General features: G+C 38.6%; 1 protein-coding gene across 1 annotated transcript in view; it reads left to right on the top strand.

Moving 5' to 3' along the window:
- Positions 1 to 14259, top strand: part of COL19A1 (collagen type XIX alpha 1 chain) — a 447290-nt gene that overhangs the window by 362120 nt on the left and 70911 nt on the right. The window contains exons 19-23 of the mRNA XM_055534763.1: positions 1811 to 1873; positions 6823 to 6858; positions 7869 to 7904; positions 7994 to 8047; positions 8866 to 8919. Of these exons, the coding sequence (XP_055390738.1) occupies positions 1811 to 1873; positions 6823 to 6858; positions 7869 to 7904; positions 7994 to 8047; positions 8866 to 8919 (243 nt within the window). The remainder of the gene's footprint in view (positions 1 to 1810; positions 1874 to 6822; positions 6859 to 7868; positions 7905 to 7993; positions 8048 to 8865; positions 8920 to 14259) is intronic.

Below are 14259 nucleotides of genomic sequence, written 5' to 3' on the forward strand. Positions count from 1 at the left end.
TCTTGCATCTCCTGCATTGGCAGGCATATTCTTTACCACTGAGCCCCATGGGAAGCCCCAAATACTCATGAGTGGGGCTTAGATGATCCCCGATCCATTAACACACTATAATACTATCCAAAGGTTCAGTGAATAAACTAGATCTCTATGTATGGATATTAAAAACAACATTGCATTGGGGGGAAAGTCACAGAATGTCATATACAAGATTAACCAGTGGCTTTTATAAAATTTGTTTTAAATATCCAAAAGAGCATACTATTTATGGTTCCACATATGCAGTAAAGGTACAAAAATATGGACTGAAAATGTAAGTACTAAATTCATAACAGTGACTCTGGCACAGAAATAGAGAGGGAATGTGAAATTTCCTCTTTGACGTAAGGTTTCTTTTTCTTCCATCTTGGGTGCCTTGTCCATGGAGGTTTGACATATTCAACCTTAATCTTTTTTGTATTTTTTTCTGAAATAAAAAAGACACAAGGGGAAGAAAAGCTATATGCTTGGAAATGCAATGATGAACATTGTTTTGCAAAAATGCTCTTAGGGTTGGAAAACAACCCAGCATTATATAAGTTGTGGTTGTTGTTCAGTCACGCAGTTGTGTCCAACTCTGCAACCCCATGGTTGCAGCCTGCCAGGCTCCTCTGTCCGTGGGACTTCCCATGCAAGAATGCTGGCGTGGGTTGCCATTTCCTTCTTCAAGAAATCTTCCCGATCAATCGATCAAACCCATGTCTCCTGCATTGGCAAGAGCTACCGGGAAAGCCCTACATGCATTCTAGCGGCTGCACTTAACAATTGTGTGGTATTCAGGGTTGTTGTGGAGAAGGCGATGGCACCCCGCTCCAGTACTCTTGCCTGGAGAATCCCATGGACAGAGGAGCCTGGTGGGCTGCAGTCCATAGGGTCACGAGGAGCTGGACACGACTGAGCGACTTCCCTTTCACTTTTCACTTTCATTCATTGGAGAAGGAAATGGCAACCCACTCCAGTGTTCTTGCCTGGAGGATCCCAGGGATGGGGGAGCCTGGTGGGCTGCTGTCTGTGGGGTCACACAGAGTCGGACACGACTGAAGTGACTTAGCAGCAGCAGCAGCAGCAGCAGCAGGGTTATTGGCTAACAGTAAACAGAAGCACTGAGATATCTCTATCATTTAATTAGTGGTACACTTCCTTGGCACCAATATTATTTCTAAAATTTTATTTTCTCAAAATGCTCTTTATATGTCCCATACAAATCCCTCTTCTGGATTTTTCATCAGAAACTCTTAGACTTTTCTAAGCCACTGCTATCCCCACATCATCAAGAAGGCCTTCTTTGCAACTGAACAGTGGTGAATGAGTGCTGAAAACAGTGGCGAGACATCTTTTTCTTTCTATTTCTCCCCCTACTTGAAAAAAGAAAGAAATATCTGAAATAAAATGAATTTGGATTACTGTGTCAGTTAAATAATGTGATGTCTTTAAGGCCACAGAAATTCTTTTTTTTTCTTTTGGTGCAGCAGAGCATAATTATAATTATTTTCTCTAAATGTTCTTTGCTTGAAAAATAATTGACTTTGTCTCACATTAATTTTAAAGATCATAATGAATACTGTGGATTTCTAAAAGACCTAAAGGCATTGTGGAGTGCTTATAAACACATTATTATGCGAATAACCTGCTGGACTCAGAGCTTCCCACTGCCCCCTGGGGTTAATAGATAAATTCCACTGTTAGAAGGGGTACAGCTCGTGCTATCACCCTGAGGGTCACAACAGGACTTCCCTAGCCTCATGCAAAAACTGTCTTCTGCTTTTCTTGAAAGGGTGAGACTGGATCGCCAGGATTTCCAGGATCTATTGGCCCTAAAGGCGAAAAGGGAGAATCTGTAAGTATTTTAGCTTTGAGAGCAGAGGGAGAATATCCAAAAGATAGAATTAAGATATTTTTCTTAATCAGCCCCAATTCCATGTACGATGGTTGTCCCTGGCATAAGGAACAATAGATCAGATATTTGATCATGTTCTCTAAATGAGGTACTAAGTTTTTACATGTATTACCTCACTTAGTTCATTAAAAAAAAACAAAAAAAAAAAAACATTTTTCAGATGAGGAAACCGAGGCACAGAAAGGTTAAGTAACTTCCCTAAGGTCCCTAAGCTAGGAAGTACTGAAACCATGAATCACTCCTAGGTAGGCTGATTCCAGAACCCAGGGTTTAAAAATCACTAAGCTGCCCTGCTATAACTAAAGATAATAGCTAAAATGAATAATAAAATCAGTATATCAAAAGGGCTAATTCAAAAAAAATAGAGAAGTTTATCTTTGCTCAAACAACTGCTCTCAGCGTAGTCTCTGAAGTTATTCTAGGTTTTTATAAGATCAAAATGACTTCTTAAATATTACTGAGGCCAGGTTCTTCCAAAATTTAGTTTTTTTGGTGGAAAAAAGTACCTTCAGTATCATTTATATTCAAATGGGACTATCTAAAGAGATGGCATGAATCCTAATTACAAAAATAATTTTTGGAAATGGCAATCCATTCCAGTACTATTGCCTGGAAAATCCCATGGACAGAGGAACCTGGTAGGCTACAGTCCATGGGGTCACAAAGAGTCAGACACGACAGAGTCAGATACGACTGAGCGACTTCACTTTCGCTTAAAAAAAAAAAAACAAAAAAAACCCACAGCAGCCCTCAAGAATCAGCAAGAATGACTTAACAAATGTTTCATCTTTGTTAAAAAAAAAAAAATGTAACATTTTAAAAAAATTTACTTTTACCTCTTCCCTTGCTGGGATGAACAGAGAATATTGGTTGGCGAGAGATAAAAATGAAGAGGTCACTAAAATGCCTGCATGCCTGCCCAACAGAAACAATATAAAGAGTATTTAATATCACAAAGTCAAATTCTCCTTGTGCTTCAGCTTTAAAAACGAAGCATCTTTGGCGATGACGGTCATTCTCTGACAGCTTTAGAGTTCATGCTGTCCCCCTTGTGCTCCGAAGTTCTCCTCCTTCAGGGGTCACTTTTGCCTTTGGTTTTCTGTCCAAACCAGTAACAGTCCTTACTGGGGTTCCACACCTGAGGATTTCCAAGGCTTTCTAGGAAATCTCTCTCTCACAAATCAGCCCAGGGTCTGCTGACTGACTGACTGACTCCATCTGCCAGCTGACTCCTACAACTCCACACTTATGGGCATCTCTTCTCAGCTCTTATCTGCCCCTTGCCCCCCACCCCGTCTCCCCTCCACACTGGAGCACTGACACATTTTCTTAATTTCCACATGCTGCGTGGCAAACCAGGACCCAAGATTTACTAAAATTCTACTGGAATAGCCGGGACTTGTAGAGCAGAGAGAGAAATTTGAGTGGATTAGAGTAGTGCCTCTCATACTAAATGTAAACTTGAATTGCTGAAGATCCTTTTGAAATGCTAATCCTAGTTCAGCAGGTCTGGGTAGTGGTTTATTACCAAATCTAAGTTCAGTTCAGCTGCTCACTGCTCATGAGTCAACAGTTGCAGAGGCAAGGGTCAGCAGAAAGGTGCTTTAATCAGAAAAAGTTGCAACCTGAGAAGGGGGACTCATGTCCTGAGACCAACTCCCAAGTTTCTTTTCAGCCAGGACAGTTTTTAAAGAGAAAAATGATGGGGGTGGAGGATGGGGGAATGGCAAGAATCTCAGTGAGTCATTGAGGCAAGAGGTTGGAATCTGAATCTTTTTTCTTTCCTTTGAGTGCAGACTGGCTGACTCTTTCTTCAAATGTAATCTTGATGCATGATCTCTGGTAGGATTACTAAGGGGGCCATTGAGGGAGAGAGCTAGTCATTTTTTAATGGCTTAATTCTTCATTCTTTTTATCTAGGAAAAAATCAATAGCTTAGGCAAGGCATGGCATGCATTCAGGACAGCATAAGTCAGGAGTTAGTTTCAATTGCTTGGTGATCTCATTTTTATATTTAGGTTCTTTTAAGTTCAGAGGGGAATAGGAAAGGGGCAAAAGAGCTGCTTTCAGACTGAGCAGGTGTATTTCTCAACGTGCTGAGGCCATGCTCCTGCTGTGGATCCTGGGCCGCGCTATGAGTAGCAAGAACTAGAAGATTTCACAGTTCCTGAAGGTTTTCCTCTAGCTTTCCATCCTGTTACCAAGGCCCATCCCCTGAAACCGGCTTTCTCCCCATCTACCTTACCCTCCCAGCTCTTTTCCTTGTCAGTTCCCTCTTAATCTGTGAATTATCCCACCTTCCTTATATTAATACATCTTTGCCTACCTTTCTCCCAGCTTCCCACAGGAAAAAAACACAAATTTCACATCATTAGTAAAGCAATCTAGCTCTCTATGGTCTCAGCCTTTCTATTCTGGAACAGGATCTGAACTTAACATAGTAACCAGAAGGTCCAAACAGAAAAATAATCTTCATCCAAATCTGAACTCTGAGCCTGAGTAGTACTTTAAATGGCAGTTTCTCCCCTGTTACAGAACATTTACTACATGACTAGGTTAGATATCGGAGTGAAAATGTCATCTAGTTGAACCCCAGGATTTTATAGATAAGGAAGAAAAGGCTCTAAAATATGAGTGACTTGCCCCAGATAGTAGCCACCGGAATTAAAACAAAATATCAGCTCTCTAGACAACCAGGCCCCTGGTTTTTCTTTTTCTGCCCCAACTAGAAGTTACTTTAGTCACTATAGCTTGGCAGAGGTTCTAAATAACCAGTGACATAAGTAATGTAATATAATCAGAAACAAGCAGTTGCAAAAGCAATGCAGCCCATTGCTCACATCTCATTAACTTCATCTCCTATCTTAAAAATCAAATTGATTTTTAGAATTAAGACTGAAATGCAAGAATACAAATAAAGATCTCTATATATCTAATATATAGAAATTATCCAGTAAGAGATTTAATTATGTTGGATAGATATGGGCCATATTAGTCAGAGTAGGTAGGTTATACTAAGCAACAAATTAACCCTGAAATTTCTGTGGTTTTACCCCCAAGAAAAGCTTTCTCTTGCTCATACTGCCCAGCCAGTGTGGTTGGGAGGAGTGGGTGTCCTGCTCCACACAACCCTCAGTAACCAGTCAGCAGGCTGGTAAACACCAGGGAGCTATGCCCTCTGACTTCTCAGCCACCCCTGCCAGGACCGCAGGACTGGAGCATGGTGAGTGGTCTCCACAACGCCTCAGCCTTCACGTGCCCTGCAGCCCTGCCGAACACATTTCACAGTCAGAATCAGCAGCTTGCCCCCACATAACCGCAGGGAGGTTGGAGACATGGGGGAGAAGACGGGGCCCCCAGAAGTCCCCGGGTCATGAGGTATGACGTTTTTCAGTAACCACTCACTGCCTTATGGTGATCTGAAGGTCAAATCCTTACCAGGACCTTTGAGAGCAGCACTGCCTAGCATAGTGGTCCTCAGCCTTTCCCTTGACTTTCAGATGCAAAATAAAATGTTTTAAAATGCATGGTTTCCATCTTATTATCCATTCACTCAATTCACATAATAAGGCAATTAAATTGTAAATAATATCAAACAGACTGAGTAAGCAAAGTCTAATTTTGAAGCCAGGCTGCCTCAGTTTAGATCCTCAATGACTTCTTATTGGTTTTGTGACCTTGGGGAAATGAATTAACTTCCCTATGCCTCAGTTCCCCCTCTGTAAATGAATGTACTAACAGTAACTACCCTGTTGACCCAAGAGGTTAATTGTATTAATGTATATAATGGGATTAGAACAGGGTTTACTACATTGTAAGAATTCAATAAAGGTCAGCAATTATTGTTTTATCTGTAAAACTTTAAATTCCCTAATTTAATAAATTTCATTGGACAGCAGAATTGTACCCCAGAGATGCTATGATAATCAAGGTGAATTATATCTCTTCATTCACAGATTTTGTAGGCAAGATAAATAAGGGAACAGGGAATACACAGTGGGTGAATGCTGCTTTAGGAGAAACACTAATAACTTAGGGTTACTCAGAACTTTTCTGCATCTCTTCTCATTCTGGTAGTGGGACAATATCTCCCTCACAGCAGTGTAGTGAAGGTTAAATGACATCACGATATGGACCTTCAAGCACAGAAGCTAATACAGGGAAGCCTCCCCATCTGTGTGTGTGTGTGTGTGTGGAGGAAGGGTTGTGTTGTTAGTAACACAGTGACCATGGGGAAAGTGTTGCGTCGTAAGAGGCATTCCTTCAAAGCTTTGACTCCCACCAGAACCTTCAAGCCTACACCCAACAGCAAGAACCAGTATCAGTTCCACAGACTTGTACAGTTATTCACCCAGTAATTAACCCCTCCATGTCATTTTCATTAAAAGGAAAGTGAAAATTAGTAAGTATTTTTACAGTAATGACTGTTATTTTAAACACTAATTTAGAACTCTGGCTGTATTTTTTAAGCACCAACTTAAGTAACTGGAAGAATTCAAATGAATGTCCTTCCACTGATCACTCCAGCATCTTCACATTCATTCTGCCTCTGTTTGGATGCTTGTATGTGTGTGTGACCATCTTCTCTTTGAACCACACCAGAGGACGCTTTGGCCTTGGACCATATCCTAATTTGTCAACCACTCAGGATTCTCAAAATAACATTAAGATGATTAGGTTACTGTTCATTTGGGAATATTAAAGGGTTTTCTAATTCAGTTGCATACTGGTCTTCTAAGCTGCACACACAGACAACATGACATTCTGGATCATCACATGCTTGCAGTGGAGGTCTGAGTTTGACCCGCAGGATTTGTTCACATCCAGGTTTGGAGAGATTATTTTTAAAAGAGTTTATAGTTGATTCTTTTTTCTATGCATTTTCCTAGGGGGAACGCTTTACAAAAGGTGAAAAGGGAGATAGAGTAAGTAGATGTTTTATCACTATCTTGGGTTTTCTATTTCATTGATTTCCTCCTCTCCGATTTCTATCATGTTTACTTTAGAGCCTAATAGATTTGATAAGATAAGCTCCCTGAGCATTCTGCTTTTTCCTCTGTGAATTTTGACTCTTTTATTTTGATAAGTATGAAATTTTAAACCTGGTTACAAGTAGTGTTTATTTTCTGTAACACATTACTATTTGTGATTGGACATGAATGTAATGAAAGATATACACCAAGGATATTTCAGGTACAAAATTATTGTGTAAGATAGTTTTTCCAAAATTTGTGTTAATGATATAAATTGGATTTACCAAACAGGATGGTTTTATCAAAAGGATCAATGATAGGTCCTCTCCAGTGGTCCAATGGTTAAGACTCCAAGCTTCCAGTGCAGGGGGTACAAGTTTGAGCTCAACTCTGGGAACTAAGCTCCTGCAGAACAGCTGAAAAAACATAAAAGGATCAGTGATTAAGTCATGGAAAATAATTTAATTAAAGTGAACTCTTTGTGGCCAACTTTGTACTCTTCTGTGTAACTTTAATTTTTGTGTGATTTTTGTTTCATTAAATACATGCATCTGATAGTAGAACCTCCATGACATATCAACTTAAATTCTATTCTTTCTTTTTTGCCCTTATCTGAAGTTTTATTTCTCTGAGCTGTAGGATTAGCTGGTGACAAACCAGCTAATAACAATGTCAGTTGAGTAGAGGACATGGCGATTGCTAATGGACCATGATGATTACAGTGTCGAAAGTGACTTTGGGGAAAAACTGTTACAGAGAAGAAAGGAAAATAAGAAATGGTTTATTAGCAATTATTATTTTAAGTCATATTTTAGGATGAACCCTTCTTGACTTCATCATGTGTTCCGTAATTTCCACTTTTATCGCATGTCACCTAGTGGAAGTGTAAATGAATTGCAGCATTAGAGACTCTGTCCTCCATCTGAATATAAACATATGTATGGTGATGATTTCATTTACAGGGAGAACCTGGAATAACAGGATCACAAGGAATAAAGGTAATCCCCTGACAGCCTTCTCTTGCATCTCCAACATAATGAGATTGTGAAAATGAAAGCAACCATTTCTTTCCCACCCATGTGTTTAGGGCGAACCTGGAGATCCTGGTCCACCTGGTGTAATTGGAAGCCCAGGACTAAAGGTACATAAGAAATAACTCAGGGAAATGTGGAAGTTGTTTTGAAGGTATAGCCATTTCTGTGTAAAACAAGGAGCTCTGATGTACCACTCATTTTCATCACAAATGTTGTCAGGGATTTTATCATGTTTTCATAGCGATTCCCCCCACAGACACACTCCCGTATTGGCTGCATTTATTACACACATGATCACAATAGGATATTTAAACACTTTTCAGACCATATTTACGGTACCATCCCTGAAAGCTTTAAGAGTAAAAAATATGAGCCACATCTACGACCCTGTTTCCTTAAAGAGAACAGGATTTATTTCCCAAGCCCAAATTCTGCAGCCCACAGGTGCTTGAGTTTCCCACACGGAATTCTATAGGACTGTCCCAAAGGAGACCCACTGCTAGGAGGCACTGAAGGATCCGTGTAATGGGCCCCCGCCCATGTGTACGGCAGGTTACCCAGACTCACCTGCTGGTGAGAACACACATGTGTGCTCAGCCGCTAAGCCGTGTCCGACTCTTTGAGACCCCATGGGCTGTAGCCCACCAGGCTCCTCTGTCCATGGGATTTTCCAGGCAAGAATACTGAAAAGGACTGCCATTTCCTCCTCCAGGGGAATCTTCCCAACCCAGGCATCAAACCTGCATGAGAGCAGACTCATTTAAATGAAAACATCTTGAAACTGTAAGCCCAAAGCATATTTCAGTGTTACACAGAGGAGCCTGGATACTTTTTCTATAGATAAAGGTCACAGCATGTTTTACATATATTCAGGTACAGACTATATTTTTAGCACAAGTAAAGTATATATCGCCTTCTATTTTAGGGTCAGCAAGGACCTGCAGGCTCTGTGGGACCTAGAGGACCACCAGGAGATATTGTATGTATAGTAGATGCATGTGTCATTTTAAAGACTGTCCGCATCTGTTCATGCAAATGAGTTATACTGCATTTTCCAAGGGCAGGGGTCATCTCTACCACTGAAACTGATCACACTAATGTCAGAGGCTCTTGAGAAGGCTCATAGCTCCATTAGTTATGTGAGATCCTTTTGAATATTATTAACCTAACAAATCAGTCTTTGAAACCCAAGTTATTAACATTTCCATTACACATCATTATACATGGCTTTTGATTAAATTCTCCATTCAAGAAAGACATTTCCAAAGCTTCTCTTGTTGTATTCTTGCAGAAGTCTCCAAAAAGGGGGCAAATCTTTTGGCTGAAAATATTTCTATAATGCAATTGGTGAAAGGTCCTCAGGTTGCATTATAGCCTAGCTTTACTGGACTCACAATTCCCTCTCTCTCTCGCACACACACACGTACATACATATCCTCACACCCCTTAAATGCACTGTTTTTCTTTTATTGGATTATACTTGATTTACAGTATTAGTTTCAGGTGTACATAATAATAATTCAATATGTTTATAGATTATATGCCATTTAAAGTGACTACAAAATAATGGCTAAATTCCCTGTGTTGTACAACATATCCTCCTTGCTTATTTATTCTACACACAATAGTCTGTATTTCTTAATCCCTTTCATCTATCTCCCCCCTCTCCTTTCCCCCACTGGTAATTAGTTTGTTCTCTATATGTGTGAGTCTGTTACATTTGGTTATATTCATTCATTTTATTTTTTATATTCCACATATAAGTGATAACATGCAATATTTGTCTTTGACATTTCATAAAGAACAATACTGTCTAGGTCCATCAACACTATTGCAAATGGCAAAATTTCTTTTATTTTTATGGTCAAATAGCATTCCATTAAATATATATGATATCTTCTTATCCACTTATCTGTTGATGGGCACTTAGGTTTCTCCCATATCTTGGCAGTTGTAAATAATGCTGCTAAGAACACTGACCTGCATGTATCTTTTTGAATTACTGTTTTCATTTCCTTTGAATATATAACCAGGAGTGGGGTTGCTAAATCATTAGGTTATTCTCTTTTAGATTTTGAAAAACCTCCATAATGATTTCTCTATGGCTATACCAATTTTCATTCCTACTAACAGTGTATTCAGGTTGCCTTTTTGCAACATCCTTTCAAACATTTGTTACTTGTGGAATTTTTGACGATAACAATTCTGATGGGTGTGAAGTGATACCTTACTGTGGTTTTGATATGCATTTCTCTAGATGATTAGCAATATTGAGCATCTTTTCATGTGCTTGTTGGCCATCTGTATATCTTTTTGGAAAAATGTCTATTCAGGTCTTCTGCTCATTTTTTAAGCAGGTTGTTTGTTTTTCTTAATATTGAGTTGTATGATATATATATATATATTGACCTCTTTTCAGCCATATCATTGGCAGATATTCTCTCCCATTCAGTAGGTTGTCTTTTCATTTTGTCCATGGTTTCCTTTGCCATGCAAAAACTTTTAAGTTTAACTAGGCCCTGTTTGTTTATTTTTGCTTTTGTTTCCCTTGTCTTAGGAGACAGATTCAAATATATTGCTAAAATTTATGTCAAAGAGTGTTCTGCCTATGTTTTATTTTAGGACTTCTATGGTTTCAGGTCTTATCTTTGAGGCTTTAATTAAGTTTGAGTTTATTTTTGTATATAATGTGAGAAAATGTTCTAACTTATTATTTTATATGTAACTGTTCAGTTTTCCCACTTATTGAAAATATTGTCTTTACTGTATATTCTTGCCTCCTTTGTCATAAATTAAGTGACCATTAATTGGTTTGTTTCTGAGCTACCATTCTGTCACATTAAGCTATGTGTCTGTTATTGTGCCAGTACCATACTGTTTTGATTACTGTAGTTTTGTAGTATAGTCTGAAGTCAGAGAGTATGATATTCCCAGCTTTGTTTTTCTTTCTCAAGATTGCTTTGGCAATTAGGGGTCTTTTGTGCTTTCATATAAATTTTAGGATTATTTATCCTAGTTCAGTGTAGGGATTGCATTAAATCTGTAGATTACTTTGGGTTGTATGGACATGTTAACTGTATTAATTCTCCCAATCCATGAACACAGGGTATTTTTCCATTTCTTTATATCTTGTTTGGTTTTCTTCATCAGTGTTTTATAGTTTTCAGAATATAGTTTTTTCACTTCATTGGTAAAGTTTATTCCTAGGTATTTTATTCTTTTTCATTCAGTTTTAAGTGGAATTGTTTTGCTTTCTCTTTTGGATGATTTATTATTAATATATAGAAAAGCAACATATTTCTGTATATTAACCTCATATCCTGCAACTTTACTGGATTCATTTATTAGTTCTAATAGTTTTTTTGGTGGAGACTTTAGTGTTTTTTATATATATGTTGTCTGCAAATAGTGACACTTTTACTTATTTTTTTCCAATTTGGAGGCCCTTACAATGGAGGAAATGTTGTCGTTGTTCAGTTGCCCAGTCATGTCCAACTCTGCAAACCCATGGCCTGCAGCACAGCAGGCCTCTCTGTCCCTCACCATTTCCCAAAGTTTGCCCAAGTTCATGTCCATTGCATCAGTGATGCCATTCAGCCATCTCATCCTCTGATGCCCTCTTCTCCTCCTGCCCTCAATCTTTCCTAGCATCAGGGACTTTTCCAATGAGTCAGCTGTTTGCATTAGATGACCAAAATACTGCAGTTTCTGCTTCAGCATCAGTCCTTCTAATGAGTATTCAGGGTTGATTTCCATTATGATTTACTGGTTTGGTCTCCCTGCTGTCCAACAGACTCTCAGGAGTACTCCAGCACCACAGCTCAAAGGTATCAATTCTTCAGCATTCCACCTGCTTGTAAGACCAGAAACTACAAAACTCTTAGAGGAGTCAGGCAGAACACTGATGTAAATCACAGCAATTTGGATGCCTTTTATTTCTTTTTCTTTGCTGAGTGCTACGTCTAGGACTTCCAATGCTGTGTTAAATAGAAGTGATGAGAGTGGGCGTACATGTTTTCTTCCTGATTTTAGAGGAAAAGTTTTCAGCTTTTCACCACTGAGTATGATGTTAGCTTTGAATTTGTCATAAATGGTGTTTATGATATTGAGATATGTTCCCTCTATACCAGCTTGAATGAGCATTTGTCATGAGTGAATGTGTAATTTTGTGAAGTGCTTTTTCTGTACCTTTTGAGATTATCATGATTTTTATCCTTTCTTTTATAAATGGGGTATATCACATTGATTGCTTCATGGATATTGAAACATCCTTGCATTCCTGGAATAAATCCCATTTGATCATGCTATGTGATTACTTTTATATATTGTTGAATTCAGTTTGCTACTAGTATTTTGAGAAAGATTCTCACATCTGTATTCATCAGAGGTGGTGTTGTGTTATTTAGTCACTAAGTCACATCCAACTCTTTTGAGACCCCATAGACTATAGCCTGACAGGCTCTTCTGTCCATGGGATTGCCCAGGCAGGAATACTGGTGTGCATTGCCATTTCCTTCTCCAGGGGATCTTCTCAACCCAAGGATCAAACTTGTGTCTCATGCTTCACAAGCAGATTCTCTACCACTGAGCCACCAGAGAAGTCCTTCATCAGTGGCATTGGCCTGTAATTTTCTGTTTTGCTCTGGTTTTGGTATTAGAGTAATGGTGGCCTCATAGAGTGAATTTGGGAGTGTTTCTTCCTCTTCAGTTTTTAGTAATCTTGAAGGGTAGGCATTAGCTCTTCATTATATGTTTGATAGAAATCACCTGTGAAGCTGTCCGGTTCCAGTTATTTACTTTCTGTAATTTTATTATTATTATTATAAATTCAATTTCACTACTAGTGACCAGCCTGTTCAGATTGTCTATTACTTCCTGATCCAGTGTTGGAAAACTTTATGTTTCCACAAATTTGTCTACTTCTTCTAGGTTGTCCAATTTGTTGGCATATAACAGTGTTCTTTTGTTTCTTCTAGTATCTTCATGGTAATGGTTGTTATTTCTCCTCTTTCATTTCTTATTTTGTTTATGGGTTGTCCTCTCACTTTTTTCTTGATGAACTCTCATGAAAAGTTTACCACTTTTGTTTATCTTTTAAAAAAACACAGATGTTTGTTTTGTTGATCTTTTCTATTGTTTGTTTGTTTGTTTTGGTCTTTATTTGATTTATTTCCTCTCTGATCTTTGTTATTTCCTTCTGCAGACTTTTGGTTTCACTTGTTCTTCTTTTTCTAATTCCTTCAGTTGGTAGGTTCAGTTTTTTATCTGAGATATTTTTCTTGTTTCTCAAGTTAGGCTTGTATCACTACAAACTTTCCTCTTAGAACTGCTTTTGCTATACCCCATAGATTTGGGAAAGTAGTGTTTCCATTTTTATTTGTCTTGATGTGTTTTCTGATTTCCTTTTGATTTCTTCATTTTCATCCTGGTTTTTTATAGCATGTTGTTTAGTCTCCATGTTTTTGTGTTTATCCCGTTTTTATTCCTGTAATTGATTTCTAATCATACCATTTTGGTTAGGAACAATGCTTGATACAGTTTCTACTCTCTTATGTTTATTTGGACTTGTTTTGTGGCCTAGCATGTGATTTAGCTGGAGAACGTTCCTCGTGCACCTGAAAAGAATAAGAAGGTGTACTCTGTTATTTTTTTTTGATTGAGTAAATTCATTCTTCTATCCCTTCTCTGATGTCAGCTTTGTCAGGCCTCAGACAAATTCCCTGGCCTTCTGACATCTTGGGAGTTAAAACCTCTCCATCACTCCTCACTTGAGCAAAACAAGGAAAATGTTTCTTGGACACTGACCTCTGTCTGGCAATTTGATTATGCTCTGTGAAACTGTTAGAATCTCTCCTTTTCCCATCATTTTGGGAGCAGCCTCTTGACACCTTGCTCTATTATCAATGCTCCCAGGCTGAGCCTCCAAGGTTTCATCCTTCAGCACATTTGGTCATTTGGTACTTTGAACATTCAGTTCATGGAGCAAAACTTTTTGTTGCACCCAACTTTTTGTTGCATCCCAAGCCATTTAGTGAACCACTGCAGGTGAGCCTAATGGAGAGAGCTTACAAAAAAAGAACAAAATGCTGGTGGCACAGGTGGAACCACAGGATATGTAATAAATGAGGTTATATGATAGGGACTAGGCTAAAAAATAGAACAAAATAAACAGAGAAAATGCCTCTGTTGCCAAGTCGAAGTAAAAGTATATTTTCTGTTTATCCTGTTTAGGGAAGTAGTATGGTTGGGCATTTGGTTCAGTTCTCCCTTATTTATTTATTTTTTTTTCCATTACATCCAGGTTTTCTCACTTGAAACA

The sequence above is a fragment of the Bubalus kerabau genome, chromosome 9 (genome assembly GCF_029407905.1).
Source record: "Bubalus kerabau isolate K-KA32 ecotype Philippines breed swamp buffalo chromosome 9, PCC_UOA_SB_1v2, whole genome shotgun sequence".
Lineage (NCBI taxonomy): Eukaryota > Metazoa > Chordata > Mammalia > Artiodactyla > Bovidae > Bubalus > Bubalus kerabau.